The 27,404-nt window shown below is 33.8% G+C and overlaps 1 protein-coding gene across 4 annotated transcripts in view; it reads right to left on the bottom strand.

Annotated features, from left to right (window-relative positions):
- LOC124366136 (ras GTPase-activating protein 1) overlaps positions 1-27,404 on the bottom strand; it is an 83,044-nt gene that overhangs the window by 25,625 nt on the left and 30,015 nt on the right. For all 4 annotated transcript variants that reach the window (XM_046822438.1, XM_046822439.1, XM_046822437.1 and 1 more), the window contains exons 7-12: positions 24,946-25,067; positions 19,592-19,753; positions 15,537-15,649; positions 9,887-10,006; positions 6,948-7,068; positions 142-362 (exon numbers count right to left, since the gene is read on the bottom strand). In XM_046822438.1, the coding sequence (XP_046678394.1) occupies positions 142-362; positions 6,948-7,068; positions 9,887-10,006; positions 15,537-15,649; positions 19,592-19,753; positions 24,946-25,067 (859 nt within the window). The remainder of the gene's footprint in view (positions 1-141; positions 363-6,947; positions 7,069-9,886; positions 10,007-15,536; positions 15,650-19,591; positions 19,754-24,945; positions 25,068-27,404) is intronic.

Raw genomic sequence — 27,404 nt, 5'->3', positions numbered from 1 at the left:
ACACAAATTGCATTCAACAATGGAATTTCTTAAATTCTGTACAAAATAAAAAATGAAGGTAAACTTTCACATTGCAGGTGGTTTTACAGAATTTAAAATATGGCAACAGATCACACCTAACACAAGAGATTAACCCAATACCTGAATATTCTGAGCAGTGATGTGGCAAGAGGCATGCGATCCAGGTGACACAGGTCTGCTAGCGCTCTCACTGCCTCCAGACTGGGGTCCAAGATCAGCTGTTGCATGGGCGAGTATTCCTCCTTGGGCATGATGAGATCATGGAGATACCGTGTGCGCAGTCGCAGCGAACCCCACTCGCCAATGGGCGTCATTCCCGACAACGAGTACCAGTCTTCAATCTGTAGACACCAATCACTAGATAATACACTTACCTTTGTTGGACTGATACTCTGCATTTCTCTCATGTTAAATATGTTAAACAACAATTATTACTTACTTTAACATTGTATTTTTAATTTAAATGTTTAATACAAATCATACAGATTTGTATTTCGACAACATTTAATATTGCATTATGTTATTCGAATTAAACGTTTGCTTCCTTACATGCAAGCAATTGATTAATCTCTCTATTGCCAAAAACAAATTTTGTACAAGCAAGTACAAAAGTAGAATACAAGTAGAATAACTGTTCTACAATTATTCTATACACTAAAACTATTATAATTTTATATTAATAACGTACTATTGTCAGTTTAGTCCCTACTAGTTTTAAAATAAATAATGGATAATAGTAATAGTTTATACTAAATGTCTCATGAGGAAGAAAATGTTACGTTCTAATTTATAGTTAACAACTAAGATTTAACATTTAACCATAAATTGAACAGTAAAAATCCAAAATAAAAATTTAACAATAACAAGTCAACAATAAAAAATTAAAAGAGCAAGTCAACAATCATAATTTAACAGTTATAATAACAAATGTTAAAAGTATAATTTAACAAGAATTTAGCAATAAAATACCTTAAATCCAATAATAATGAATTAAAACATTATTACACGCAATACAATTATTAATTAAAATTATATCTTACTGTTCAAACAGTTTTAATTAAACACTAATCTTATGTTAGTCAATCACTTTGACTTACATTAAAAAATTCTTCCAAAGAATAAAAATACTTACACATTCCTTAACTTTGTAACAATACATTAGGCATTCAATAGGATCCAAATCATTAACATATGGATGTTTTATATTGTTTTTCCATTTTCGATATCCATTCTGTGATGAGTTCTGTGATGACTCATTTTAATGTTTTATTTTTAGTTGTGTTTTAGTTAATCATTTTATTGTTTAGTTTGAACTCAGATAAGTGAGAAACGTCTTTGATAAGTATTAAGTTCATAATTAGTTTTAAAATTTCATTTTCTGTAGTGAACTATTCTTAATAAATACATATAAACAGTTACTTACATTAGCAGACTGAAAAATCACATGTTTTCTTGTACAATGAAAACTGGATAATTTTTGAAAATCACTTATATTTAAAGACAATTAAAAGAACTATATACATTTTTATCACTAACTGAGGAGTTAACAAGCAACCAAAGTGAAATGGTTGCATTTTCTTAATTTCTAGTTTATTCAAGACAGGAAGATATATCTTGACTACTGGGGTTATTTCCTGTTGGAAACTGTCTCCCCCACTACAGCCCACCAGTCCATGCTACAGGTGGCTGTTATCTGCCACTGCCACTGCCAGCTGTCAATCATTGATATCTCTGAGTCACAATACACTGCTTGCTATACAGTATTGTTGTGACAGCTGAGCAACATTATTGTACATTAATTAATTATACATAGATGGAGTCTATTTAAAATGAAACAGTATCAATATTATGAAAGAACACTACAGTAAGATGAAGGAGGGAATTACTAAAAATAATAGTCCTACTGTACAAACTAGATCTAAGTTAAAAATGAATAAAAAACTGTCTCCTATGGTAAAATTACTTAATGACTCTCACAATGAAAGTAATAATAAAACTAGTCAAGACTTTAAATCTGAAATGATCAATATGTTGGAAGAAAAAAATAAACTGCTTGAAAATGAATTAAACAATTTAAAAAGTAATCTACTTTCAAAGGAAAATGAAAACTTGAATTTAAAGAGCATGTTTAATACAAAAGAGTCTGAATTTGCCCGGATGAAACAATTTTTCTCTGATCTGCTAGACACGAGTGGCTGGATCACTGATGATCCAATCCAAATGTATCTTGATATTTTAAATACTACAGTAATTAGCTCAGACACCAAAATGTATATATTAAATCCATCTGTCTGTCAGGCAGTAAAATTATTGAATGACTTTGCTGCTGTCCTGGACCCTCTACGCATTTCTGAAAAAGAAATTATTCTAATGCCTATTAATAACTCCAGTGGTGACATAGCTGAAAGTGGAACCCACTGGAATTTACTGGTATTTAATAAATCCCAGTCTCTGTTCTACCAGTATGATTCATTGCATAACTCAAACTGTGTCCCAACTCAAACTGTGGCAAATAAACTCAGTGAATATTTAGGCCTCAAGTCACATCCAAACATTATAGATATACAAGGGACAACCCAGAGAAATGGGAATGACTGTGGAATACATGTTTTATTAGCGGTGGAAAGTATTATAAAAAATCCTACAGATATTTTTGTTACAAAGATGTTGCCAGAATTTAGCCAGTTAAACTGTGCAGAAAAAAGGGCTAAATTAGCATTTGTTTTGCAAAATAGGGCAAATATCCCTCTACATTTGATTAAATCACTAATGTTTGTGGCTCCCAAAACAAATAATGCAACTGAGAAAATTTTAAATACACACCAGGACAGTTCCTCATTGGAATGTAGCAGTGTTCCTCGTGATCTTTGCAGTGTTGAACTAAGTGATGGTTTAAATGTTGTTGAGAACAGTAACACGAACAATGGTGAGAAGCCATTGACAGCACCCACAGGACATTATAAGCCAGAATCTGAAGGGTCAAGCTGCTTTAAGTCCATACATGTACCAAAGATTGCGATATTTGGGGACAGCCATGCCAAACAATGTGTTTCTACCATCCAAAGTATTTTTACTAAAAAAGAGGCAAATGTAACAGGCAATGTGTACCCAGGAGCTCCAATGTCATACATTTGCGACAACATTGAGGAGGCCGTTTGTAACTACACTAAAAACGATGCAGTTGTCTTAATAGGGGGAACAAACAGCTTACATTATGAAAGGGAATGTGGCAATATCCAATCCCTAATACAAGACTTAATATTGAAACTGCAACATACAAATATAATTTTGACGTCAATTCCTTACAGATATGATCAACCAGAATGGAACAAAACTATATTAAATATAAATAAACAAATCTATGATATAGTGCTGGAAAATAGGGATGTGTCTTTTATTCCAATCAACAACCTTTTAACATGCTCCAATTTTACACACCATGGCCTACACATGAACAAAATTGGTAAAGACATTTTGTGTACTGCTGTTGCATTACATGTCACCTTCAAAGTCAACATGGAGTCTACAATTCGCAGTGCCCACGAATTTACACCTGTGAAAATCAACTCGTCTGGACGCAGTGCAACTATGAATGGCGAATGTGTAGAAACTTTGCTTTCAAACACAACAGCATTCTATGGATGGGCCACCCCTCAACTGGAGGAGCAAGCAAGAGGACCACTATCATATACTGTACCCTCATCCACTCCAGGCCAAGAAAAAAACCAAGAATTTGTGGATTCCAGTCTGACGACTTAAATAATAGACTGACTTGTAGAACCAAGTGTAATTTCACTAGTAGTAGTAATTTTTGCAAAATAGATAATCTGTCTAACTCTGTTAATACAAGTAAGATAACTAATGAATCTCATCAATCTAGATTAGGGAATAATATAAAGTACCATCAGCCGACAACATTTGACATACCAGTCTCAACCAACTTAAAGGTATTGACATTGAATATCAGATCACTTAGGAACAAAATTGGTCATTTGGAAACAATCTTGAAGCACCATGCCACTAATATTTTATGTTTGAATGAACACTGGCTTGAGAAGGAAGAAATTTCGTTGTATGTGCCTGATAGTTTCATTCTAGCATCCTCTTATTGTCGCAAACCTCCTCACATTCACGGAGGCTCATCAATTTTATTAAAGGAATCTTTGAAATATGAAGTAATTGATGTCTCTGAATACTGTCTTGATTTTGTGTGTGAACCCTCTGTAATTAGGCTGATAGAATATAATTTTATTATTGTATGTATGTATAGAACTCCCAATTCTGATTTTTATGCTTTTGTAAATAATTTAGAAAACCTATTAGTATATTTAATGACCAAGCCCCACAAGTTTTTTGCCCTGGCTGGTGACTTAAATGTTAATATCTTAGAACAGAATACGCCACATGTGCAGTACTTCTTAAACGTTCTTAGATCAGTAAATTTATACAACATGAATAGCTTGCCAACAAGAAACACATCCTGTTTGGATAATCTGTATACTAATATCAACAAGGAATTGTATAGTTGCTCCTTGCTTAAACAGGACATAATCTCTGACCATGCAGGTGTTTTTGTTAGTTTTTCTCTTTCAATCACTTCAAAAGAGAAGGGTGAGAACAAACCATATAAAAAACGTCTCATTTCACAAGATAGATTGTATGACTTAGGAGAGTGCTTAAAAGGTGTTGATTGGTCAGGTTTAAGTAATTTCGATGATGTAAATGGTGTTTTTTCTATGTTTGTAGATATGTTGGTAACTCATTTTAATTATTATTGTCCATTGATTAGTGTCAAATTAAGTTGTAAACCAGGTGATCACTTAACAAGAAGTCAGTTTACTCCCAAACTCCGGTTGATGCGCACTTTCTTGCTCGCCTTATATGATAAGTGGAAATTAAGTTCAGACCAACTTGACAAGAATAAATACATGCAGTTTAAAAAATTGTACTACAAAGCTATCAGTGAAGCTAAAATAAGTCTCAATGATAAATTGATTCAAAATGCAAAAAATAAATGTAGAAAGGCTTGGGAAATTGTTAAAAAAGAATCAGGGCATATTACAATAAAAAATTCTCTCTCTGCAGATGTATTGAACAATTATTTTACAAATACACAAATTAACACAGTAAACTACATGTCAAATAATGTTAATTGGGCGGATCTGTTGAGGAATTTCCCCCCCCCCTGAAATATGTAAAAATGACTTCAGGTGGAAATCAATTGACAAAAAAACTGTTAAAGATGTAGTTAACAAGATGAGCAACTCTCGAAGTGAGGATGTATTTGGTTTATCCAATTATGTAATTAAAGGTATAATAGATGTAATATTAGTTCCACTTACTTATCTTGTAAACCGCATGTTTCTTGAAGGTAGTTTTCCTCAGTGTTTAAAATTTGCCAAGGTGACACCTATTTTTAAGAAAGGTGACAGAAATAACCCTGAGAACTATCGTCCAATTGCAATTGTCCCCATATTAAGTAAAGTAATTGAATCCTGCATTTTGAAGCAACTGTATGATTATTTTGTATCTAACAATTTGCTATATCCCCTTCAGTTTGGTTTTAGACCTCATCACTCCACTAATATGGCCGTTGAGTCTGTTATTGACATTATTCTCAAGGGCTTTGAAAAAAAACTTGTTACTGGCTGTAGTTTAATTGATTTGAGCAAAGCATTTGATTTAGTGTCACATTCAGTGTTGTGTAAAAAGTTAGAATTTTACGGTATTAGGAATAAAGAATTGCAACTACTTGAAAGTTACCTTAGCTATAGAAAACAATTTGTATGTGTAAATAACTGTTCTTCTGATGTGTTAAATGTAAGTACAGGGGTACCTCAAGGCTCAGTCCTTGGACCCTTTTTATTCTTAGTGTTTACAAATGATTTTAGTTATAATGTACCTTCAACATCAGTGCTATACGCTGATGACACAACATTGATATGCTCTGATGTTAGTGTTTCACAAGTTAATTCTCAACTCACCAATTCATTTGAACTAGCGAAAATGTGGTATTCTGCCAATAATCTGGTTATAAACGATAGTAAGACTGAGAGTATACTTTTTTCATTGAAAAATAATTTAGACACAATTAATGACAACTTTTTAAAATCGGTTAAACTACTTGGTATTTCCCTAGACAGTACACTCTGCTGGGATGAACATGTCGATGGCCTTTGTAAGAAATTGTCAAGAGTGTTATTCTTACTAAGGAAACTAAAGTATTGTGTGAGCCCGGATGTTTTATTGATGGCCTATTTTGGTCTCTTTCACAGCCATTTAAGTTACGGTGTACGCCTCTGGGGTAATTCTAGTGCTGCAAAAAAATCCTTTACATGGCAAAAGAAGGCAGTAAGGGTATTGGCTGGGTTATCTAATCGAGAATCCTGCAGAGCAAGTTTTTGTAAATATAAAATCATGACACTTACCAACTTGTATATTTATAGCAATTTAATATTTGTTAAAGTAAATATAAATAATTTTAATACTCACAGTTTAGTGCATAATTATCAAACAAGAAACAAACAAGACCTGGTTGCACCAAATATTAGATTAAGTAAAACAATGAAAAGTTACCAATACCAACAGTTGAGATTCTTTAATAAGTTACCTGTTTCAATTAGATTGTTGCCAAATAATGAGTTTTACAAAGTTGTATCTAAGTGGCTTAAGTGTAATGTGTTTTATACAATTGAAGAGTATATGTCTTGTGAAAATGTTATATCTTAGTTAACCTTTTTTAAATTGTTAACATTGTTCTAGTACATAATATAGGTTTAGGAAATCTAGACTTACTCTGACGAAGCCTATTGTAATTTGTAAAAATTATTTAATGGCTAATAAAGATCTTGATTCTTGATTCTTTTTAATCAATTGTTAACCTCCTGAAGCTGTTTCTTCAAGTAAAAGAGTATAATAAATATTACCTCATCACCATTGGTCAGACTAGAGAGTTCTACAGTGAGCTCTGCCACCTCCGTGTCCTTTGACCGCTTCCCTTTGTTGTAGACAGTCACTGTGAAAGTTAGCACGTCAGGTGGTACATCGCTGCAACATATCACAATCATACTTTACATCACTTCATCATAACATCACGCTTGACATCAGTTATGTAAACATGAGACTTTGCTGGGACAATACAATCTCGACTCATAAACGTAAAGATACAAATGTCCAATTTTTGTATCCAAAATCAGTTTACTATTAAATACAATCAATTGTATAAATTACCTGTACCAGCCATATAAGTATATTTTGTTTACTTCTACACGTAGCGTTAAAAGATATTACAAAAATGCAATGAATTAATTTCAGTTTTCAGAGGCAATGTCCATTTTGAGACTAATGTCTGTTACAAAATGATACATACACTTTTGTACAGTTTTTAAGTTAGGACAATACACAATGTGTCACAAAAATGATTTTTTAGAAGAAATACAAGTTTAAAAAATATTGCTTACACGTATATAAATCTGTATACAGTTTAACTTTTGAATACAAACTGTACAGGAAAGAACAATCTATTAATTTTAAGCTATTTTTAGAAAGTTTGAGACAAGAAGCTACTTTTAGCATGGAAATTTGTTATCTGGTTGTGTCTTTGTGATATGGACCTATCGGATCACATGAAGATGAAAATGGACAGTACTACTTAAAATAAGTGAGGACAGATGTTTTTTAAATTTGGAAATGTATCAATTGAAAATTATTTTCACACAACATAAAAAATAGAAATGAGTAGGATTTTCTTTTCCTTTCAAATTTCTTATAACTCTATTACTTCAACTGTAAAGAAAAATTACATATAAGTAATACTTAAATCTTTCAATGAAATACAAAGGGTATCGAAAAAAATAAGTTTCTCCATCCATAAAAAGATTAAAATTTTTAAAACCAAAAAAAAATTTTAATTTATTATTCACTACATATTTTACTTTATAGTTACACGATTAGCTAGTACAGTGGAGACTCCATCATGATTGGATAGTTCAGTGGAGACTTCATCATGATTGGCTAGTACAGTGGAGACTTCATCATGATTAGCTAGTACAGTGGAGACTTCATCACGATTAGCTAGTATAGTAGAGAATTTATAGCATGACCGGTGACTTCGAGATGCGCCGTAGGCAAAGACGGAACTAAAGTGGTGGGGGATGGAGCGGCTCAGTCTGTTGCCGTATTTAGCCTTGTGAACTTCGGTCTCCAGTCTTCTATACGTGCCGCCCAAAAAACATTCGCTTGTGCCAATTCACGAGTTGTAATACAATTTGTGAATTAATTGCGTTGTGCTCATTACGTTTTAAGTAAAGAGTTTGAGATGGATCATAATGTAAAAAGTAAAATTGGAGGTAGAAAGGTTATACACGGCCAAGCAAGAGAAGTGCTTCCCATTTTATGAAACGGGAAGCAGAAACCAACACACTTATAAATTTGAAGAAAGTTCTACAGCGTGTCGTAGAGGCAACAATTTTCTGAAAGTACGCTTAGACAAATTTTGAAGGAGGAAAAAAAATAAGTCCAATTGGCAATTCTTTTAGTACGCCCAACAAAGTAAGAAAACGCAAACATACTAAAAGTAATCTGGACAATTTTGATTTGGGTGTAGTTCGAAGAACAATAAATAATTTTCATCGACAACGGGGTTTTATTATGTTAACTATTGCGTGTGGATCGTTGGCGTTATTGTTATTTTAAGTATACATCATTAAATTAACTTGATACAAGTTGGTAGATAAAACTGAGTTTTTTCTTATTCTACTGTGTATATTGACAAATTAGTTTAACCAGTTTTATATTAATTTTTAATTTAGCAGCTAGGCTATGTCAGTTGAAAATTTTGTAGTGTATAATTGTATCTACTATCGTAAATCCTGAAGCTTACACGGTCAGTATATGATAAATTGAATTTTAATGGCTAACAAAGCGTAACAATTACAATAATTCTGAACTGTTGTCGTCGTTGGAGATCAAGAATAATATAAATTCCTACCCTTTCCCAATTTATGAGAACCCTTTCTTACCACCAGGTATCTCTACTGCGAACTCATTAAGAAGGGTGAGCTATGAACACAATTTCGGCAGAACATAGTCATAGTTAAGATCACGTACATCCGGTCCCAATATTTCCAAGATTTCCTGTATCATTTCCCCATCATAAAAGTCTGTCGCCGTAACTTCAAAAGAGTCTAGAAATGTTCAAATATTCTCAAGGTCTCCTATACTAAATTGCTCATCATAAAAGTTCACCGTGGTAAGAACATAAGGGTCTAGAAATGTTGGCAAACACTACAATATTCGGCTCCCGCCACCACTATGAGCCGGGAGTCGAAAACTCTCAGTAGGGTTAGTAGCACCGTATTCCCTCCCCTACTTTAGATTGTGCCCCCACGCGCTCAACTCCTCCACTCCTCACGCGCATCCCACCGGTCATGCTATAACTTCCCTAGAGTACAGTGGAGACATCATCACGATTAGTTAGTACAGTGGAAACTTCATCATCGTTGGCTAGTAAAAGTGATGTTTCAAGGTCCCAGGACCATTTCACTTACACCATGCAATTACAAAAATTCCAAATCACAGGCTTATAAACTGGAAGGAAAATTAGGGAGACACCATGTATAATGTATAATTAAGAGAGATATAACAGTAAATTAGGGAGACATTTCATGTATGATGTATCAGTAACTGAAACCTAAATAGTTACAACAAAAACACGTAAATGCATATGGACATAAAATCAAATTTGATAATGACTAAAATAACACAATTTTTCAGACACATCATAATACCAACCAATACAGGTAATGACCAATTTGAGTAATTACTAGAGATAAAAAAATGTCCCTCAATTTCACAGGTAACTTACTCTAAAATGAATTCCTCGTCCCACACAGGATCAGGACCAGTTTTAACTTTAGTCCTGGCAACCTTCACTTGGTTCAGGGAGAGTATGCAGAATGGGTTGGGCACCACCTTGGATGGTAACCTGCAAGGATATCAAATACAGGGATGTAGTTAAACACTGAAGATATCAGTTGTAAATATACACACAAATAGCTATTGCTGTAAGAAATTAAGGAAAATTATGAGAAAAAGTCATTATTGGAAAGCTAATGTTAGTCTCATTGATTGATTCCAAAACATCTTTGAATAATTTATTCTGAACTGTCTTTCCACGTAAGTCCTAAAGTTTAAAGAAGTAAGCTCACATAAATTTTATTTCAATTGAGCATTTGTATCTTGACCTCGGTAAAGCTTTTGACATATATATATATATATATAAAACAAACTATGTAGTTATGGAACTAGAAGATTAAATTGGATACAATCACACCTGTTGGGACCGTTTCTTTTTTTATTAAACATCAAACGCATGTCTAAGGAACTATGCTTCTTTACTACTTGCAGAAATTACTAAAATTTTACTATTTGCACCTACAGTAGACACCTCTTAACCGGCCATTACAGGACCGAACCCCCGGCCGGAAAGCAGTTTGGCCGGTTAATCCGACGAACAAAACCTTAATTGGTATATTGTATACATACCAACTACATAATACTGTACCGGTAAAAACACAAATATGTATTTAATTCAAAAGGTTATTTTACTGAAAACATAATTACTTTTAATATTTTAAAGAACAGTGGCATATAGAATACATAATAACAATAGAATACACATACACAAGAAAAATATAAAAGTAAAACTTACAATTTGTTTCCGAACTATGGTAATTTTAGACACAGAAACAGAATAATACATTAAATATCCGGTAGATACTAAAAGAAATCTGTTATTTTCTTTTGTGTTTTCTTCTCCATCGTCTTTATGAAGGCATAGTCTCTCCACTTTTTAATGAACATCACATCTACAGCTGTCGACATGTCTTGCTGCTCAATATACATTGCGGCCAACTGAAGTGCTTTTTCCCACATTTTTTTCTTCAAGATGATCATCACTAGTACTCAATTTTCTTAAGGGGAGTCGGATGGGCCTATCCCCGCAATGTTAATTTGATGAATTTTAGGTACCATTATCTTAAAAACTACAAATGGTAGCCAGTTAATTCTTTTTTTATTCTGCTCCTTGTACTTTTCTTAACATTTTGAATACATTGTTATAAAAAATCTTTTCATATAAACGTGTGACATTTTTTTTCTTTTTCTACAAAAAATATCATAAAAAATTACAATTTACTCTGATGTATAAAATTAAGTACTGAACATAAGGCAATAATATGTATTCAAAATGTAGATTATTACTTAGGGAACAAATTAAAAAAAGAATCAACAGGCTACCTATAATAGTTCTTGAGAAAAGTGTACCTATCGAACAAAAAACATAGTTTTACAGAAAACGCATTTGAAGTTCATTGTAACTAACTCTATAAAAATACAAAAATAAACTACAGTTAATAGTGTCCAGGGGCATATGCTGGGTTATCTGGATCCTCTTCTTCCTCAAGCAACTCTTCCAGTCTTAATTTGGTTAATTTTGCCCTCTGCCGGCACTTCTTTTCTAATTTCTCGATGGCATTTTCTGCTTATCGGATTCGGATCTCATCTTTCTGTTTCATTTGTCTGACCAAACTGTTGCCAGGCTTGTAGCCTAATTGTTAAAGCTAAACATCTCACAATATTACCTTGATTGAAGCAAGCAACAGCCTCATATACACCTAGTTCAAGGGTTGACCTTATCATAAATGTATTTTTAGGAAGACGAGACCAAATTAGGTTGTTGACAGATTCATTGGGGTTTTGTGTACCTCCGTAAACATTTCCTTAGAAGGTCTGGTGAAGCCAAGTCCCTAAATATTGGTTTTATTTTGTCCATTACCACTTTAGGCAGGTGGAAATGATCTTTATGATCATAGGCCTCCTTATTGGCCATCGCTCTCTGGTACTTGCACGTCAAAATCTCTTTGCAATTCTTTAGAAAAACAGCTATAAAAAAAGAAATAACCATAAGAAAATCTTAAGTGCAGTATTTTCTGAAAAAGAATGAAACAGGGAATACAAAATCACAAAAAAAAATTTTCGGTAAAAAAAGATTTTTTGCCCATCCGAGTCCCCTTAAGTCGTTAAGTAGAGCTGTGTTGTTATCTTCTTCAATTATTAAAATGGGGCGTTCATTTTCATTTTCAGCTGGGTCAGCAACCACGTTTTCTATGTCTGGCCAGGCTTTTCTCCAAGATTTAATGTTGTGCTAGGCATTTCTTCATACCCCTTTGCGACCATGTAGATAATATCCTTAATATTTAAGTGCTTAACAGCTGATATAAGTTCCATTGCCGAGTCCATCTTCCCCAAAATTTCTGAAAGCAGTTTGCGCCGATAACGTCTCTTTAAGCATTCTATGACTCCTTGGTCCATAGGTTGAATGAGACTTGTGACGTTCGCTGGAAGGAAAACCAATTTTATACTGGGCGCTTCTTCACATTCAAGATCAGGTGGGTGTGTGCCGGAATTGTCTAAGATTAGAATGGCCTTTTCAGGTAACTTACGTTCCGTTAAATATTTTTTTACTTTTGGAACAAACTCATTCACAAACCAGTCTTTAAAGATATTGGCATCCATCCATGCTGCCTTTTGGGCACGATAAAACACAGGAAGCGATGAAACATTTACGTTTTTAAACGTTCATGGTTTCTGGGATTTCCCAATGACCAAAAGTGGGAGCTTGTGTGATCCTGCAGCATTTGTGCATAAGGCGAGTGTAACCCGTTCTTTGTTAAGTTTAAATCCAGGAGCTGAACTTTCATTCTCAACAGAGAATGTTTTTTGTGGTAGACGTTTAAAGTTCAGACTAGTCTCGTCAACGTTGTAAACCTGTTCTGGTGAAAGATTTTCGTCAATTATCTTTCCTAGTTTGATTACAAACTCGTTTGCTGCAACGATATCTGCGGACATTTTTTCCCCACAAATGTTTACAAAACTTACTCCATGTCGCTTCTTCCATCTTCCTAACCATCCATCACTGGCTGAAAACTCTGCGTTATTTTGTTTTTCTAGTTTCGAATGAAAAAACATTGCCTTTTCTTGTAAAAGTGGTCCAGTTATCGGTGTTCCTCTTCGCCGCTCCTGCATAAACCAAAGCCATAACACATCGTCAACCATCTCATTTGCTGGTTTTTTTAATGTTCGTCGATTCGTCAACACCTTTTCTGTTTCAACACTAGTGCAAAAATCCTGTAAGGATTTGCGATTACGTCGCCAATAATTGACAGTGCTTTTCCCGACGTTAAGTTCATCACATATCTTTTTCACTGATTCGTCTTTGTCAATTCGCTGGATCGCATCGAGCTTTTCTTTTACAGTTAAAACATTTCTTTTACGTTTTCTTTCACTCATTTTTTAAACTAAATAAAAGTATATAATCATTCAAACTTTTAGTTCATTTAATAAAAACTGCACACCTAAAAACACTACAACACAACACTAAACTGCACAACTTAAAACTGTCAACTAACTGTACGTATCACATTCGGAACCACCTGCTCAACTGAACAGGCATTGTCTAAACCGTCCCATAATAGCCGTTCGAGTTGTGACCTGTCGATGACTCATCGTTTGCTTTGTGGCCGGTTAAAGCGGCGGCCGGTTGACCCGAGGCCGGTTAAGTCTACTGTACATGTTTTAATTTTACCCTAATATTAACCAGCATATATTTTGTTTGGTTATCATCTTTATGATAGCCTAGTAATAAAGTTGTGGCTCTTTAAATGAGAGGTAACATGTTCAATTACCAAGTAGGTCAAATTTTGCAAATGGTTTAGACCATTTATACTTAAAAAGTTTAAAAAATCAATAAAAAAATGCCAATGCAACTTAGAACACTTCCCATAAAAAAAAAAAAAAAAAAAAAAAAAAAAAAAAAAAAAAAAAAACTATACTTTGAAACTGTTATAATAATAAGCATAGTAATAATTTAAAATAAATTTTATGGCACATCTGGTGCTTACATATTGTAAGTTCTGGAATAAAGAAATTTTGACTTTAAAACTTTACTAATGTCCATATGGGTGCATAGGTTCTGCCTATTTAATAAGGTACTAAGTCCCAGAGTCCTGGTAACAATTCCTATAACACATACATTACTGGCTGAATTTGATTTTATTGTCATCCTGGATGCTGAAACCATGTGATTTGTGCTTGATTTAAAATGGAAGCTTACTATGCAACTAGTAACAATAACTATGTACCTTCAAGATTCAAAAATTCTTTATTCGTACATAGTACAGCGTGTACATGAATAGTGTCAATAAGTTTTTTACAATATACTAATATGTCATTCAAAATTAAAATTATACAATGTAATAAGAAATAAACAATCCAGAAGCTTATATACATGAAATACTAAAATTACATACCAGGCATTCCCAATCTACCTTCCCTCCCAAAACTCATCAAGGGAGTACAGAGCCAGATTTATCAAATATATTTTTAACTCTTTTTTCATTTTAATAAAATTTTGTTCATTTATTATTTTTGTTAAAAATTTATGGCCCATAAAATCAGTTCTTTTTTTGAAAAATTCTAGTTTGTGCTGAGGGACATTTCTTTTAAATCTAGTATTATAATGATGTAAAATTTTTGTAGGTTTTGCATTTCTCTCATTTTGTTTTATATATATATATCACTGTCTCATATATGTATAGACTGTAAACAGTTAAAATTTTGTGTTCTGAAAACAAATTTTTGACAGATTCTGTTTTTTTTAGTCTAAACATTGCTCTAAGAGCTCTCTTTTGTTGGCGTAAAATTTTGTCTAAATTTTTCTTTGTCGTTGCACCATATATACTAATTCCATAGGCTAAGTGTGAATGTACTAGTGTGAATGTACCTTCATCAAACAGTTCAAACTGTACTGATTCACTGCTGTAGTTTCAACTTTTAACAAGTCATCTTCTGGTGTCAATAAATATTAAAAACGAGAACTATTCATCTGGAGTTGTCATAGTTAAAAATTCATAAACACAGTACAAACACAACGAATAAATAAGCAGTACGAGAAACACACGAATATTAAAGATGACATAACGTTATGGCTAGCAGAAGACAGGACAACTCGTAGTTATTGTTATTAGTCAATCCGCAGTTTAGGGCTATATAGTATGGAAATTAACTTACTATGCAAACCTCACACAATACATTGGTGCTAAGTAGAAGTACTGTTAGAATCTAGCTTCCTCCTATTTAATGTTCTGTTTTCTACTTCTAGTATCATACAATTACTTCACTATTACTTTTATATAAATTTAATTTATGCTGTTATAAAATAATAATATGATGAATTTTAAACAAAATTCTTGAATATGGTCCAGATTATTATAAACTTCACCCAATGTACAAGTTCCTAATAATTTCCAATCTTAAACGGTGAATGGAAAACAGTTGTGCGACAACTAAACTGCCAAAAATCTGTAACAAACCACTGGCGAATCACAACACGAATGAAAAATAATTATCATCTAGTAACTAACCGCTACCACCAACGAGAACGGGGAGTTAAATACCTGTGAGCATCAATGATATTGAGTTGGAGACATCGTAATTCTCTAAGCCGCTGGACCTTTGGTGATCTGGTCATCTGCGTAACACAGAGTGGCTTCAAGGCGTTGATCCAGTCCTGCCAACACACTATTAATGTCAAAACATTTTGAAGACAACCAAATCGTTTGCTGTTTGCAATTCACCTCTTAACCGCAACATTATTGTACAATTAAATTATTTTATTTAGTGATTCTGGCATTTTCAACTAGTAAAACTACTGATATTTTAAATACAAAACTAAATCCTGTAATAGAATCCTAACCTTTTTTAGATATTTGTGAAAAATAAAGATAGGTAAAGTAAAATTTAATACAAGCTTGTAACTCACAACTGGTTATATAATATGTGCTTTAGAACTGTACAAAAGCCTGAAGTATCAGTAAACATTGCTTAACTCCTCCCATAGCAATTCTTTGTTTCTTGACAGTATCCAATAGTGATTACCTCCTTGACAGTGATATATCAATATTAGATAAATATATCAATAAAAAGCACAAATTCTTCACGATAGCAATGTCAATAAATTAGTTAATAACAAATGTTTTGGGGGCACTACAGCTTAAAATACGTCAACACTTACATTTGTTAAGCGATTACATTTAAAAATTACAGCTTTTCTAAATACATTTCTTATAATATTTGATCTAATAACAGTAAAATACGATAAATTTTTGACACTACATTCAGATTTGGATATCAATGTTTCTTGATGCTTCACAATTAATTTGATCACAGGGAGAATTTTTTACTATTTAAAAATTATAAATAACAAGTATGGATCCCGCTGAAAGTAGTGCCTTGTTAACAATTTCATACACTTTATATGAGGGTTGTCCAGAAAGTAACCTCCATTTTTAAATACAAAGTAAATTAATAAAGATACAAAAGTTTTATTTTTTACACATGAAAACTGCAACTTTTCTATATTTTTCTCCACTGTCATCAAAAAGATTCAAGCACTTGTAACATCTCTAAACAGTCTTTGAAATACCCTCCGTCAAACAATCGGCCACCTGTGAATAATTGTAGCCAACCTGTTTTGAAACCGCTTTGAAATTCTTCGTCATGGCAAACCACTGAGATGAAAACCACCACCGTTTTATGTTCGGGAACAAGTGAAAGCCGCTAGGAGCCAAGTCCGGGCTGTATGTGGATGACAACAGACATCCCATTAAATCTTGACCAAGCGTCATACCGAGAAGAAAGTTTATTGGAGAACTCATGTTTCATGGTTATCGATAGACAGGGTACCCTACGAGTCCAAAACTTGTGGTAGCCTAGTTTTTCTGTCACTATCTTATTGATGTTAAAGGCTCAGAAAAATGATTACAAATTTCCAACACTTTGAAGCAACGGTTCTCATGAACTTTTTTCATCACTTTGTTCAGTAAATCTTCACTGACAAGAGAAAGCCTACTACTCCTTTTGTTACTGTTCTTCCATAATAAATAATTGTATCCATTGACTGACTACACCTCCACTCATTATAAATGTTTGGGACATAAATCGCACACAATTGATCTTTGCTGTTCCAAGTGATTTTTTGCCCAAAGAAGTCTTATAACACCATGCACTTCATATGAGATTTTCTATTATGGCATTCTTGTTTTGATTGGGCATCCCACCAACATACAATGCTCAGCATATACGGATGTCGACATGGCAACGCTATCCCCACTACTTCTCGTGCAGTACCAAACCAGCTTACTTTCTGTATAACCCTTATAGTTATGTTAATTATCTATCTTTTTTAGTCTTTGTCATGCTATATTAATTTTATCTTTGCCTCTTGTCGCCAATATTTTTCCTGATTGCAGAACGACAAAGGTTGCTTTTAATGTACATTTATATACAAATTCAAATTGTTAGAATTTCAATTTTCAAGCAAAAAAACAAGGGGAGAGTCTTGGTAACCCATATAAATATGCCATTCTGACACAAAATTAAATTTGAAACAACTATAGATCTTTACTTTCAACTCAGATTAAAGATACGTAATCCTCCCCTTGAACTGAGTACCGTATATGAGCTCTGTCCTCTTGTATTAGCTGACTGGTGAGTTCCTGCATAGATTTATACATTATATGGACTAGGATAAATTTAAGAAATTCTTTCTGTAAAAAAAAATGGGAAAGAACAATCACCACAAACACGAGTATGTCATGAATGTGTACAGCAGCAACCATCCACAGCAAGCACAAAAAGGATTAGCCTACATGTATTAAGGCCTGCAATCTTGTTACAGAAGCCATTGATTCAGATTTCGGATGATCACCACCGAATTATAAATGCTATGTAAATTCTTTGCTCACAATAGGCATCCTTTTGATTTAACCCTAGAAAAGGCGGCAGTCAAAATTCCTCTGAGTGGTAGGCCAATTTTTTGCCTTTGTACAGAGGTTTACTAAAATGTTTATAAATTGCAAATAACATGCTGAAACCCTAGAGTTGTCAATTTTTGCAATCTGTATATTCCATAGATTATGAATCTGGCACACACAAAATTATTCAACATGAACATGTAATCGTAACAGTTCATCCCTGATTTTTAACTCAAAAACTTGCTTCCAATCACCTGGACAGGTTGATGGAACTGATTGTCACCAACTACTCTATCATAGCGCTCTGCTTTGTCCTGATATTAATACGGATACTTTTTGAATTGCTAATAGAAATATCTATTGACAGTACTGTTATCCTTGCATGTTTTATGCTTAGTGATGCTATCTAAGAATCTAAGAGTAATACAAGGGCTCCAGAAAGTAAGATTACGTTCCTCTCTGTAGCCACTAGGGTCGAACTATTGATGTCAGGGCATTTCTCCGTTCAGTGGCTATCCAGCCGTGCTAGTGAGAGTTTCTGTCGCTTCCTGTTGTTTTACAATAGCAATTTAAAATCCAACGAGTTGTGAAGTGCAGTCTGTAATACGGTTTTTGTTGGCTAAGGACAATAAACTAATTGAGATTTATTGCCAACTCTGTCAAGTTTATAGGAAAGATGTGATTACTGAAGATGGAGTGCGTTAGTGGTGCTTTAGGTTTAAAAATGGTCGAACTAATGTGCATGATGGTGGACAAAGTGGACGGCCAAGCATTGTAACCAATGAAATTGTCTCTAAAGTCAACGATTCACAATAAAAGAACTCTCACATAGTTTTTCTCAAATTTCAAGGAGTTTGTTTAACAAAATTGATACACAAAAGTTACCTTTAATTTTTAGCAAGATGGGTACCAAAAATCAAGACACAGCAAATTGGACTTTAGAAGTTCTGGATACTTTTAAGTGGGAGGTGTTTCCGCTTCACAGTTCGGACCTTGAACCCAGCAACTGCTACCTGTCTCCAGCAATGAAGACCTGGCTTGTGACACAGCCCTTTGATTACGTGTAATTGCAGGAAGGTTTGACTACCTGGTTGAAGTCTCAGATGGCAGAATTTTATAACACAGGAATTTCAAAACTATTTCCCTGCTATGATAAGTGACTAAATTTGTATGGTGATTATGTTGAAAAATAATATTTTAGTATCACTTTATAAATGTATATAATAACATTTTTTCTTGCACTTTGGTTTTTGTTTATATCAAAACATAATCTACTTTCTGGATAGCCCTTGTATACGAAAAGTTTTTTGACCTCTTCATTGACATTGATTTAGCCTTTTTTCATCAAAATTCCTTCCAACTAATTTTGCTATCCTACAGCATTGTTAGATCTGTGTAACTACCAGCAGTTACTGTTTTACTGACAAGTTGTTTTTATACTTGTATAATATGCAACAGTTTTGTTCAGAGTCGTTAATAAAATAATAAAAACGCGAGTATGTTATTCTATGACTGAGAGGCCCAATCAAACGTCCAGTAGCACCAGAAGTGTGTCATGGTAATTCACCTGGAGAGGGTTAAATCAAGGAAATAAATTCCAGTTTTCAAATGACAAAACCAGATGACTATTAAATAGTAAAAAAAACTTAGAAAAGTTAGGCCGGTCAAACACACTGTCATGTACTTGGTAAACCTACCTGAGCACAGTCTGAAGTATTGGCGGAGAGGTAGGTAATTGTAGCGAGACAGGGCAGTGCTCTCTCCACTAGCTGGAAGCAGTTAGGCCGGTCGAACACACTGTCATGCACTTGGTACAAGTAGGCACAGCTCAGGTCTATCAGGCCTTTAGGTTTTGTCCTCTGTGAACAGCATACAGACATTAGCTTTTACTTGTGAAAAAAAAAAACATCTCTCTTACAGTATTCCAGTTTAAATGTAATTTTCTAATGAGTCTTAGTTCTTAGGCTTAAGAGCCGGCTGCTGTACTGGTGGCCATCTTCATTCTTGTCCCATAAGAACAATGTTAACCTCATGCACTTTTATAACCTTATTTTTAGTTGTAGAATTATGGGAGATGTCTTGATTAAAGATTTTATTATATCTAAATGATTTTTTAGTAAAAATAAAGTAGTTTTACAGTTTATTCTGAAAAATCTCAAGAAAATACATTTTTTATGCGTGTTAATAATATTTAAAAAATATATCATCTCTCATAACACTACAATATAAAAATTAGAGCATAAAAGTGCATACAGTTTAAGATTGTTCTTGAGGGGAAAAACTGTACCAAATAAACGAACACATGAAGTTGGAGATGTCTGAGTTCGTAGTAGTAATTAATCGAGTTTGAAAAGTTTTGAGCTATAATACAACTAAATAACGGTACAAAACTCAAGGTCAATTTACAAATAACTCTTAACACTTTCACTGCCGACATCATTTGACGTCTCGCAATGGAATTCTATAGACAACTGACGTCTTTTGCCAGTGCAGACTTTTACAGAAATAAAAATGCATTTAACACTTTAAATGCCAAGTCGGTCAGAGTTGACCGACGCCTATGATGTTTGTACAGATAACTGTCGGCCATAACCTGACCGACAGCGTTGCTACGCAACAGACAACCATTATGCCCGTCCTGTATAATGCACTACACTCTAGCGGAAATTATCAAAACTACGTGACCTAGAATGACATTGGCTATTTACAGAACACTGTTTCAGTTCAGATACGCTACAATAAAGTGCTGTTATATGGCTCGAAAGATAGAGTATTTCTTTTAGCATCTCGTCGGCCAAAGATGACCGACAGATGTTTTTGTAATTTTGGTGTAACATAATTTTTGTTATTTATTGTAAAAATAGTAGTGATTATAGCAAATACTATTACCCTGTGTTGCATTATAAAATTTAAAGGAAATCAGCAATTTTTGTATGGTGCTTTTCTTGTTTTTTAAGATTTAAAGATGTTGTTTGTAAAATAATATACGTATTATGCTGTAATAAAATATACGTTTTATTATTACCACACAAAAAAAGTGTTAATTAATTATTAATCTGTAACGAGAAGGTTACTTACATGAATATCATAATGTACAGTATTATTTAGAATTATACTGTCAGGAATAAAATATTCATACATAATTCAGAACATTACTACAAGCTTTCTTATAGCTTCTTGTAAAGTTGGCTTCCTTATACCTAAATTACAAATATAATTAACACTTTGTGACATAAGGTTTTTGTTAACTTACCACAAATGAATGATCTAATTTTAATGTCATTTCTGTATTACATAGTAAATTTTTCATTTGTGAATGTCCTTGAAACATGTTTCACATAAAAATGGTTTGTCAGGACACACGCTACAAAATGTAGTAGTGACTTTTGTCATATTTCTTGCTACACTGCGGCCTCTCTGTTCGGACAGTTTTTGATAACACATTTTGCAAAACTTTCCTAACTCTGTGTTTTTTTGCACCTTCTCCAACCATAGCAGATGATGTTAGATAGTGATGCCCAGTCCTTGATACTTCAGGAATGCGTGGCGTTTCCTGCAAAACACATTAAGGAGCAAGCTAGCTGTTCTTTGAATTTTGTAATCGAAATTAAGTGCTTCTTTTTAGCATTGGGAGGTTTTTTTGTTTTCAAAAATGTATTGTATGCCAACCAGCTGTTAACACACAGAAGTACCAAGAACGAGTTCTTCACCTACTTTGTGGTACCATCTCATAGTCTTTCTCACAGCGGTGCTGTATGAAGACATCTGATCAGAAAAGATCTATGCCTACTTTAGCCTTATTGTAGGCTGTGACAACAAGTGGCTTTATAACAGACGGCTTGTCTGGGTTTTTGGATGGAATTTCTACATATTCCGGTTTTGTGCACAGTTGACAACATTAAAACTTCTCGTTTATCCTGCCACTTAGTTATAAGGACCCCTTCATCATTTTCTAAAACAAATCATTTCTCCTTTCTGGATTTTTTCTTTTGTCAAGTCTTTTGGAATGCCCTTTCGGTTTCGTCTTAAGGTTCCACAAAGATGAGTTTGTCTCGATAACAAAGAGTTTGCTAGTTGAACAGAGGTATAATAATTGTCAACATATAGGTTGTGGCCACTGTTCAAATGGTTTTTGCCATGAGCTCCATTACTACAGAGGTAGCTACTGAGTTGTCTGTTTGCAGCAACGGTACCTTTCCCATATAAACTTTTATACCATAAGTATAGCCAGTTTTGTCACAAAGTTTAAATATTTTAATACCGTACTTATGAGCTTTGCCAGGTATGTACTGGCGGAAAAGTAACCTACCACGGAATGGTATCATTGTCTCATCGATGACAAGGTCTTGTTCGGCTTCTTTTAGGTTAAAAAAACATACCATTTATAATAGAAAGCAAGGGTTTTATTTTGCCGATACGCCCATCTCTTTGCAGATTGTTGTTATCATTGAAGTGCCAAAAGCGTTAAAATTAATTGGGAATCTATTTTCGCTCATTACTTTTGAGGCACCTAGAAGCTGTATAAAGCATTTGTGGACCAATAATCACTTATTCGGGGAAGTGTTACTAGGCCCATGTACAAAAGTAGGCCTATAAACTTTTTCATTTCTTTCTGGATTGGTGTCTCGCCAATCTTTAAGCCTACTCTTACGGCTCAATCGTAATTTAGAAATTACATCGTGAGCATTCCGATTTGTTTCTGTGACCATCAGATCAATGACATCGGCATTAAGACACTGTTCAAAGAAGTCGATCGGTTTTGAATCATTAGTGGTAATAAATTTGAATGTAGGCCTAGAGTTAAACTCAAAGATTACCTTCAAAACTATGCCAATTGTCACCTTCGTCAGGAGTACTGTTAACTGTCGTTATGGTATTATCAACATCGGCGTCTGTGTCTTCGTTTGCAACCATAAACTCATTTTCAGCAGCTTCGTCCGAGCCATCACTTGGTTGAAAGTCAGGGTCTGAATCCGTGTCGTCAACCACACTATAGTCCATGTCCTCAACACTTTCATCTTCACTTAATCCCGCAAATAAATCACCTTGAGATGAGGGAAGGTCAATTATTCTGTCAATTTCCGATTGTCGCAAAGGATCGCCCATTTTACGAACGCACTTCCACTTTCTAGGCTAAAGCTTCAAAACAATAGCAGGTTGATGAGGAAAAGGCGCGAAAGTACAGTGAGGTGTCGTCCGAGAGTGATGTAATACACAGCTGACTACAGCTGCAGTACAATCCAGTGAGCTATTCTGCACTACCAACCACAAAAAAACGTAATATCCCACACCTAATATTGTGTCGGTCATGTACGACCGACGGCATATTTTATAGTGTACTATGTAACTGTAAATGATCGTGTCGGCCAGGAATGACCGACGATGTAAAAAACGTTATATATACAAAAAAATTATCAAATCACAATGGTAAGTGACCAACTAACAGAAAAAACATGAATAGTTCCTAGTTTTAGCCACGGATAATTTGGCACTCTAAAACGCTAAAACAGAATATTTAGGCTTGGCATCTAACGTGTTAAATGTATTTGGACTTCAGCATTGATAGTCATTTGCTATTCCCATGGTTTTATTTCTTAATCTATGGATTATGATCTATGAAATTTTGTTGGTAGTCATCTGGAATATCGAAAAAAGTGGTTTGTTTACAAACTAGTCGTTGCATGGTGTCGGCCGTTTGTTGTGTTCTGTTATCATTCTGCTAATTTGTAATCTGCATTGTTATTGTTTTGCTTGATATTACTTAGTTTACAACAATTGTTTTGTGAGTAAATACAATGAATCCTGACAATATTGAAGACAACCAAGTGCTAGAAGAGTTACTCAGATTTTAAAGTGACAGTAAAAGTGATGATTCAAAGATGACAGAAATAATGATCCTAATTTTACTACCGATGGATGGACTTCTTGGATATGCAAGTAAGTTTGTTGACATTGTTTTTTTTTACTCAAGTAAGAAATATATGCAAAATAGTAATAAAACCCTTTATTCTTGTGTTTTATATTATATTTATTATGTGTTTTATATGCAAGAAGAGACACTATCAGTGTAGTGAGTGAAGAACCGTGTGTCAAGAATTTTCACACTAAAAGACATATTTAAATTTAAGTGGATTTCAATTGTAAATATGTTTCACTATAGTGACAGTAATGACAATGCTGAATGCAACAAATAATAATGAGAACTATATTTATGTTAGAGACTAGAACATAGTGATTTTTTTGGTCAACTTTTTATTTTTTACACAAAAAATATGATTTTAAGTATTAAAATAAGAATTTCTGCTTGACCTGAGGACTTTGAAGACTTCTATTGGGTTAGTATTGGGTTTAACGTTCTTTATATGACAATTTGTAATTTATGGTTTTCTAAATAGTAATGTTTTTTCTTAAAAGCTTGTAACTTAACCTGACCACCAAATGGCACAGTATCTAAAATTGGTTCATGTATGAATGCAAACTCATACTAAACATGTTATATGTCAACATTAATCTACTGACATCAACACTCGGGTTACCAACTGTCAAGAGTATACTATCATAGATGCTACATTCCACTAAAAGCCCAATTCTTTTGCCCGACACCATTTCAAAATTTCTTTTAAACTGAATCCTATATAATGAAGTTTATTTAAATAGGCTCAACGTCTAAAATGTGGATAAATACAGCTAAAATTTGTGTATGACACATGGGGTTTTCTTAAATATGCACTGAACAGAGTTTAGAAATCTACATTTGTAACACACCTTTTAAATTCGTCTACAATTAAAGGTTTAACACTTTTTTTAAATGGTACGTGTAAAATAATGTCCTATTTAGTACAAAATACTCAAAACTTTTAGATGAACATAATGTTTTAGAATTATCCAACACCTTCTGTTCATCATTGTACTCATACCTTAACAGCACCTACATAATGTCAAAAAAGTTAACCTATGCTTCCAGTTATGATTTTACAAAGACTCTTTTGGAGATATACTCCAAGAGTAAATCTCATTGACAGTAAAAATTATTAGCAAGCTTTCCACACACCTTGGGATTGTCATAAAAACAAAGGTGAGTATCTGTTTCATCCACATTGAGAACAAAATACAGAGACTTCCACTTCTTATTCTTCTCACTCTTCTTGCAGAGATATCCTTGCATCTTGATACCTGCAGCAAAACGTAAACATTAACTTTTAATACTTTATTCTCAAAAACATGAATTTCCATCTGAATCAAACACATATTGCACAGTAAGAATATACAGGGTGGCGCAAAAGTCACTGGACAGTTGGTTTATAATTCTGTTTGTGTAACATTCTTTGCACTGACCTTCGTGATAAATCCAGCTCAGATGCTAATCGTCTGGTCAATTTTCAAGGACTTTTGGTTACAGCTAAACATACCCGCAATAAATTGTCATCAGTTGAGACTGTTGTTGGGCGGCCAGACCTTGGTGCACCCATAACAGAATCAAGAATCAAGAATCTTTATTGTCATCCCACATACAATGTATTGACAACGTCAGAATAGCACTAGTAGGCCTAAATAAATATATAAATATGACCAACATATAGGAGCACATAAATTATCACTTATACTACAGGAATAAAATTCTTCTACAGAATAAAAAGCTTTTTCTTTTAACCATTTAGTCATTGAATTCTTAAAATCTTTACATGAAATGTCTCTTACAACTAATGGTAACTTATTAAAGAGTTTTACGCCTAAATAAAGACATGCACCGTGTGTTTTAGATAGTCTAGCAAACGTCTGATCAATAGAATGTTGGTTTCTAGTATAATGATTGTGGACTGAGCTTCTTAAATTAAATAATTCTAAGTTTTCTTTTACATACGATAAAATTTGTAAGATAAAAATTGAAGGAAGCGTAAGTATATCATATTCTATAAAATATGGTTTACAGGTGTCACTATAGCTAATATTAAAAATTGTACGCACAGCCCTCTTTTGGCACAAGAAAACCTCTTTAGCACCACTAGATCCACCTCAGAGAAGGGTGCCATACAGAAGGTGAGAGTGGAAAAGAGCAAAATAAGCCTTTAAAACTAAATTACAACAAGTACAAAGTTTAAGTTTCTTAAGTAAAAAGATAACTCTACATAGACGAGCACACAAGGCATCAGTATGTGCTCTCCATGTAAGCCTTGAGTCAAGATGGAGACCTAGCAACTTAATAGACTTATTTACAGAGTTGACACCTAGGTTAAATATTATTTCCTCTGACTTATCCTCATTAACTCTTAGACTATTTGCAGAAAACCAAAGGTAGGATCTCTCTTTCATATAGTCCATCATAACAAGATTAAGCTCAGGAAGTTTACTAGAACACATCAAAGTAGTGTCGTCAGCATATAAGATACTCTTGTTTGGTAGAAATTTTGGGAGGTCATTAATGAAGACGACGAACAAAAAGAGGCCCAGGACAGAGCCCTGGGGAACCCCCCTGGTCACTCTCTTGAGATCAGAGTTCTGGCCACTTAGTTTGACAAACTGGTACCTATCAGACAAGTAAGAACTAAAAAGAGATAGTTCAACATCTCCGAGTCCATAATGGTTAAGCTTTTCAATAAGTTCTGAGTGAGGTACAATGTCAAAAGCTTTACTAAGGTCCAACAATAAAGTGCATATCTCTTCTTTGTTTTCAAAACCATTAATAATATAGGAGACAATGTTTTCTACAGCCTTAACAGTGGAGAGGTTTTGTCTAAAACCAAATTGCTCCGATGAGAGTAAGCAATTCTGCTCAAAATAATGTTCAACCTGGAATTTAATAATGCTTTCGATTATCTTGGACACAACAGGCACCAAAGCAATTTGTCGGTAGTTATTAACATTTAATTTATCGCCTTTTTTTTATATCGGCACAGTTACAGTCGTTTTTAAACATCTAGGATAAACACCAACACTGAGCATCCAATTAATAAGAATTGTCAAGGGATACAAAATTTCCTTTGTAACTTTCTTTAAAACAAAATTGGATAATCCAAAGACATCTTCAGACTTAGAGTTACTTAGCCTACATACAGTGTTATGAATATCAACAGGGTTAACATAACTCCACTTAAAAGGCAATACCTGAGGACTCTTGATGGTTGATTTTAATATCTCTATGGCACTAGCTGTATTTACATTATCATTACTACTATTTACATTATTACATATATTAACAAAATGGTTATTGAAGTCATCGGCAGAAAAGGGAAGTTTAGACTGACAATTGTTTTTTAAACTACGCCCAGTTTCAGCATTGATTGACATTCCAAGCCGCTTTGCAAGGGTTACGAGATTCTAATATGTATTTATCATTGGCATTCCTTTTTGCAATATCAATCTGTTCTTTATAAAACTTCTTGATTCTCCTATGATTTTGCAACAGGCTAGGATCATTTTTGCTTTTTTGATGGCTTAAATTTAGCAATAGCCTAAGTTTTCCTAAGAAAGGGGTATACCAGTCAGGGTTGCTACAGGAGTCCAATAATGAAA

This window comes from Homalodisca vitripennis, chromosome 7 (assembly GCF_021130785.1).
Source record: "Homalodisca vitripennis isolate AUS2020 chromosome 7, UT_GWSS_2.1, whole genome shotgun sequence".
Taxonomy (NCBI): Eukaryota; Metazoa; Arthropoda; class Insecta; order Hemiptera; family Cicadellidae; genus Homalodisca; species Homalodisca vitripennis.
This window is presented reverse-complemented; position numbering and strand designations above follow the sequence as displayed.